This window comes from Brassica rapa, unplaced genomic scaffold, assembly GCF_000309985.2.
Source record: "Brassica rapa cultivar Chiifu-401-42 unplaced genomic scaffold, CAAS_Brap_v3.01 Scaffold0281, whole genome shotgun sequence".
Taxonomy (NCBI): domain Eukaryota; kingdom Viridiplantae; phylum Streptophyta; class Magnoliopsida; order Brassicales; family Brassicaceae; genus Brassica; species Brassica rapa.
In genome coordinates this window covers 57,501-63,948 of record NW_022610224.1, presented here as the reverse complement: position 1 = coordinate 63,948, position 6,448 = coordinate 57,501, and the positions used below count along the sequence as shown (strand labels likewise).

The window sequence follows — 6,448 nt, the reverse complement described above, 5'->3', positions numbered from 1 at the left end:
ATACTCCCCCCGGAACCCAAAAACGAAGTTGTTATAAATCCATTGAATGGATATGTGGATTGCCATTAACCATCAAGGAGGTTTACATCCGACCAGACTATCCGGCCCGTCTACATCCGTCTCCGGTCCGTCTACATTCCGTCCGAGACTAGACAAGATGAAGACCCATTCAACCGGAGCATTTATGAGCTTTGACCAAGTCTATCTTTGTGGTCAATATGTATTAAATGTGTAGATCCTCTCCTTTGTTGTAAACCCTTGGAACCTCCACTATATATTGATAGTGTGAGCTAATGAGAAAGATACAACTTACACAGCAACACTTCTCTCATATTTCTAACACGTTATCAGCACGATTGTGCTCTCCACCTGAGAAATCTCTCTCAGCCGGCGATCCCCTTTTCCGGCCAGCTCCTCCGGTGCTCAGCCTTGCTCCACCAGGCGCTCAGTCTTCTCTCCACCAGACCACCTCTCTCTCTCCGCCGGAAACTCCTCTCTCTCTCAAATTCCGGCCAACTCTCACGGTGGTCCTCTCAGATTCTTGTGGTGAAAAAGGTAAACATATCAAAACCTTGAAATCTAAAGAACACCATTATATTTGAAAGAAATCTAGGATCTATATGAATCCATATCTTATAAACAATCTATGGATTTAAAATATTAATCTTGTTTCTATGATCCATATGATCCATATGAAACTTGATTCTAAAACTATTTTGAATCCATAAAACTTAAAATTCTCTAAAGGTTCTATGTTTCTCTAAAACTTATAAACTTATCAAAATACCTAAAGATCTACATGAATCTTGTTTATAAAAACTTATGAATCACAAAATTATTAGAGAAAGCTTAAACCTTTTGATTCAATCCTTTTGTTTGGCCATTTTACCAGATGTGATAAACATAAGTGTATAATCTGGCCAAAACAAAATTCCATCAAATCCTTGCTGTGCCATTTTCGGCCAGCTCCTCTAAAATCAGTCAACCCACCAATAAAATCAAAATTAAAATCATTCATTGCATATCCTTGACTTTTAATATTTGTTTTGTAACTATCAAAGTTTTAAAAACCCTTTTATGATTTTATATATGCATAATCGATTTTATTAAGTGCATATCTTTGACTGAAAAAAAAAAATTATTTTCTAAACCAACATATTGAATTTATCTCATACTGAATTTTGATCACATAGTTTGCTAGTTAAAATAAAACTTGATCTAGTTTCATCCTTGAACCTGATTCTATGATTAAAACTATGTACTGATCATTTGCATACCTGATAGCATCATTTAGTAAATCATTAGATCGAACTTGAATCATCCATGAACTGACCTTTGCATGCATCCAACTATCATATTGTTAAAACTGGACATAGGTATCACATAATTGAAACCAATCATACATGTTCGCATAGCTTTAGCAATGATGATACTAGTGCATCTGAAGTGGTTCATGTTGTTTGCATCTAAATGATTCACACTGTTTGCATATAGTTAGACAAAATCGGTTTCCATTTAAAATTCAGTATATTTGCTTTACTTGAAATTATAAACCAAGTTTTAACCGATTTTGAAAATCTATTTTGGTTTACAAATATCTTGAACATTTGAATGCATCTTAAAATATTTCTAAAATATTTTCTGAAAATAAAATGCATAATAAACCATCATTAAATAAATCATCAATCCCCTTGGCATATAAATTCAAATCTTGAATTATATTATGAATCCTTACTCCTTTATGGATATTTGATTCAGATGTCGAAAATCAACAACCTTGAATATGCTTCCCTCAATCTCTCCGGAGATAATTACCTCCAATGGGAGCTTGATACCAAAATCCTCTTAAGGTCCAGAAACCTTGGTGATACTATCACTGAAGGCACTGAGCCATCAGACAAGGATAATTACAAGGCAATCGTTGTCATTCGCCATCACCTTGCTGAAGGTCTCAAGGACCAGTATCTCACAATTGAGAATCCTCTGGAACTTTGGACAGAGTTGAAAACCAGATTTAATCATCAGAAAACTGTGATATTGCCAAAAGCCCTTTATGATTGGAGAAACCTGAGAATCCAAGACTATAAGTCTGTGGAAGAGTATAACTCGGCTTTGTTCAAAATAGTCTCAAAGTTGAAACTTTGTGGTGAGACTATTACTGATGCTGATATGTTGGAGAAGACATTCTCCACATTCCACACCAGCAATGTTGTGCTTCAGCAACAGTACCGAGAGAAAGGTTTCTCCACTTATGCTGCCTTAATCTCTTGTTTGTTGCTAGCTGAGCAAAACAATGAGTTGCTCATGATGAACAGTGAGCTAAGGCCTCCTGGTGCTAAAGCATTGCCTGAGGCACATGCGGCCGTAGAGCCAAAAGATGAGACTCCAAGAGAGTCATACCGTGGTCGCATGAGAGGCCGTGGTAGATGGCAAGGTCGTAACCGTGGGTTTCAACCACGTGGCCGTGGATTTCAACCACGAGACCATCTTGGTCGCAGCCGAGGCCGAGGCTATAGCCGAGGTCATCAAGCTAACCATGGGTATAAGTCCGACTTCAAAACCCATGGCTCGAGCTCGACCAAATCTGCTTGCTATCGTTGTGGGATGACCAATCATTGGGCTAATAAATGCAAAACTCCCCAACACCTTGTTAAGCTCTACCAGGAGAGCATAAAGGGCAAGAACTCTGAGGCAAATTTGGTCCATTATGATGATGAGAATGATCTGGACCATGAGGATGATCAAGCCCATGACAAAGATGATCATGAGGACTTTGAGACTTCAGACCTCCTTACAAGTGGCTGAATATGAAGATTTCGATATCATATTGCTTTTGTCTTTGCATTTTGAATTCTTGATTTGGCTTTATGTCTTTTGTTTCCCCATGTTCTATGACTTTGGCAATTCTATTTATGAAATAAAGTTTTTACTTTATATATGCCTTATACAAAGTTAAAATTATTAAGAACATAAAACAAAGCCATTAAAACATACTTTAAACCTTAAAGTAATATCAAAGGTGTTGACTCTTGTCTATTTTCAGAAATGAAAGAAGACAAGAACCAGCTAGTAGTGGATAGTGGATCAAGTCACACTATATTAAAAGACAAAAGATATTTTGTTAACCTCATTTTAAAGAGTGCCAAAATAAATACTATAGCAGGACCGGCTAGCCTTATTGAAGGCCATGGCCCGGCTCACTTAGTGATGCCTAAAGGCACGCATTTAGAAATCTCTAATGCATTATATTCTCCTAAATCAAAGAGAAATCTGTTAAGTTTCAAAGACATTCGCATGAATGATCTACATGTTGAAACTAGGGGCGAGGGAAAGAAAGAATTCCTCTTGATTTATGAAAATGCCCAAGGCCATAAGAAAGTCCTAGAGACTATCCCTGCTATATCAATAGGCCTCTATTGTGCCAATATAAAATCGAGTGAGGCTAACACTTCAATTCCTAATGAGTTCAGAGAAGCCTTTAAACAATGGCATGAAAGGCTTGGCCATCCTGGCAGATCCATGATGCGCAAAATAATCTCGAGCTCAACTGGCCATTCCTTGAAAGATAGGATAACTATCCCTATGAGCATTACATGTATTCCATGCTCACAAGGGAAATTAATAATAAGGCCATCACCTGGAAAGGTGAGTAAGGAAACATTAAACTTTCTGGAAAGAATACATGGTGATATATGTGGACCAATACACCCACCTTGTGGGACATTTCGATATTTTATGGTCCTCATTGACGCATCGACCAGATGGTCGCATGTTTGTCTATTATCATCTAGAAACTTAGCATTGGCAAGACTATTGGCACAGATCATAAGACTGCGAGCCCATTTTCCAGATTTCCCACTAAAGACTATACGTCTTGACAATGCAAGCGAATTCAGTTCCCAAGCTTTTAATGATTACTGTATGTCCATGGGGGTAAGTGTGGAACACTCCGTGGCACATGTACATACACAGAACGGATTGGCCGAATCCTTCATTAAAAGAATCCAGTTGATTGCTCGACCATTACTCATGAGGTCGAAGCTACCAGTATCAGCTTGGGGACATGCGGTATTACATGCTGCTGAATTAATACGCATAAGGCCATCCAGTGAACATAGATATTCTCCATCCCAATTACTCTCGGGTCATGAACCAGACGTATCCCATATCAAAACATTTGGATGTTCTGTGTACGTCCCTATTGCTCCACCACAGAGAACAAAAATGGGACCTCAAAGGAGGATGGGAATATATGTTGGTTTTGATTCTCCAACCATTATTAAATATCTTGAGCCTACTACTGGAGATTTATTTAAGGCCAGATATGCTGATTGTCATTTTGATGAATCAGAGTACCCAACATTAGGGGGAGAAAATAACAAGCTGGGCAAAGAAATTGTATGGAATCAAACATCCTTATCATGGCAAGATCCTCGGACTCAATCATGTGATTTAGAAGTCCAGAAAATAATTCATATGCAAAAGCTAGCTAATCAATTGCCTGATTCCTTTGCTGACCCGAAAAGAGTGACTAAGTCCTATATACCAGCTTGTAATGCACCAATAAGTATTGATGTCCAAGATGGACACAATCAAGTGGCTACAGAGTCTAAAGCACGTCTTAAGCGTGGTAGACCAATTGGTTCCAAAGATAAAAGACCTCGGAAACTAAAGAAAGGTGCAAAAGAAACCGAGGTCATAGATTGTCCAGACAAGGCCGAAATGGCCATGCCTAAGGTACCAACCAATGAGACTCGGGACGCCGAGCCTCATGGTACTGAAGGTGCTAATGATGAGATCTCAATTAATTATTTAATGTCTGGGACAAGATGGAACCGGAAAGATGTCGACATCAATGATATATTTGCATACCAAGTAGCCCTTGATGTGATGGACTTAGATGAGGATCATGAACCCACGTCTATACTAGAGTGCACTCAAAGATCAGATTGGCTCAAATGGAAAGAAGCCATAAACGTGGAGTTAGAATCATTTAAGAAAAGGAATGTCTTTGGATCGATTATCCGGACACCTTATAATGTTAAACCAGTGGGATATAAGTGGGTATTTGTGAGGAAGAGAAATGAACATGGTGTTATTGTAAGATACAAAGCACGGCTTGTAGCACAAGGATTCTCACAAATACCAGGAATCGATTATGAGGAGACATACTCCCCTGTGGTGGATGCAACTACATTTCGATTTTTAATAAGTCTGGCCATCAAAGAAAATTTGGATATGCGGTTAATGGATGTTGTAACCGCATACCTTTATGGTCCACTGGATAATGAAATATATATGAGATTACCAGAGGGTGTTGAGCTTAAAGCTAATAAAGGTTCTCGAGAAGAACACTGCATAAGGCTGAACAAATCCTTATATGGACTTAAGCAAAGTGGTCGAATGTGGTATAATCGCTTAAGCGAATACCTTGCCAAAGTTGGCTATAAGAACGACCCTATCAGTCCATGTATCTTTATAAAGAAGTTTGCAAACAATGGATTTGTTATCATAGCAGTGTATGTTGATGATTTGAACATCATTGGAACCCCTGGGGAAATCACCCAAACAGTTGAATATCTCAAGAAAGAGTTTGAAATGAAAGACCTAGGTAAAACTAAAGTCTGTTTGGGGTTACAACTTGAGTACATAAAAGGAGGAATCCTTGTGCATCAAAAGGCATATACAGAAAAGGTACTCAAGAGATTTAACATGGACCAGGCTCACCCATTGACCAGCCCAATGGTCGTGAGGTCCCTTGGAGTGGACACTGACCCATTCCGTCCTAAAGAGGATGATGAGAATGTCCTGGGTCCTGAAGTGCCTTACCTCAGTGCCATAGGAGCGTTACTGTATTTGGCTAGCCACACTAGACCAGATATATGTTTTGCCGTGAGTCTCCTAGCCCGTTTTAGTTCATGTCCGACCCAAAGGCACTGGAATGGAATTAAACATATCCTACGTTACCTTCAAGGAACTAAGGATTTGGGTCTATTTTATACCAATGAAACCAAAGATGGTTTAGTAGGCTTTGCTGATGCAGGCTACTTATCTGATCCACACCATGGTCGGTCCCAAACCGGTTATGTGTTCACTCATGGTGGTACTGCAATATCATGGCGTTCCATGAAACAAACTATAGCAGCCACATCATCTAATCACTCAGAAATCTTAGCCATGCATGAGGCAAGTCGTGAGTGTGTATGGTTGAGGTCTATGACCCAACACATCCGATCAGATAGTGGAATGGTCGAGGACAATGGTCCGACCATCATATATGAGGATAATGCAGCCTGCATTGCTCAACTCAAAGATGGGTATATCAAAGGTGACCGAACCAAACATGTACTACCCAAGTTCTTCTTCACACATGAGTTGCAGAAAGCCAAAGAGGTCAACGTCACTCAAATCCGGTCAAGTGAGAACTCAGCCGACCTCTTCACCAAGT

At 39.3% G+C, this 6,448-nt stretch overlaps 1 protein-coding gene across 1 annotated transcript; it reads left to right on the top strand.

The window, feature by feature from the left end:
* Positions 1-1,758: 1,758 nt before the first annotated feature.
* LOC117129980 lies at positions 1,759-2,805 on the top strand. The gene has a single exon (XM_033283165.1). The coding sequence runs from the start codon at positions 1,759-1,761 to the stop codon at positions 2,803-2,805; it is 1,047 nt and encodes a 348-aa protein (XP_033139056.1).
* The last annotated feature ends 3,643 nt before the right edge of the window (positions 2,806-6,448 follow it).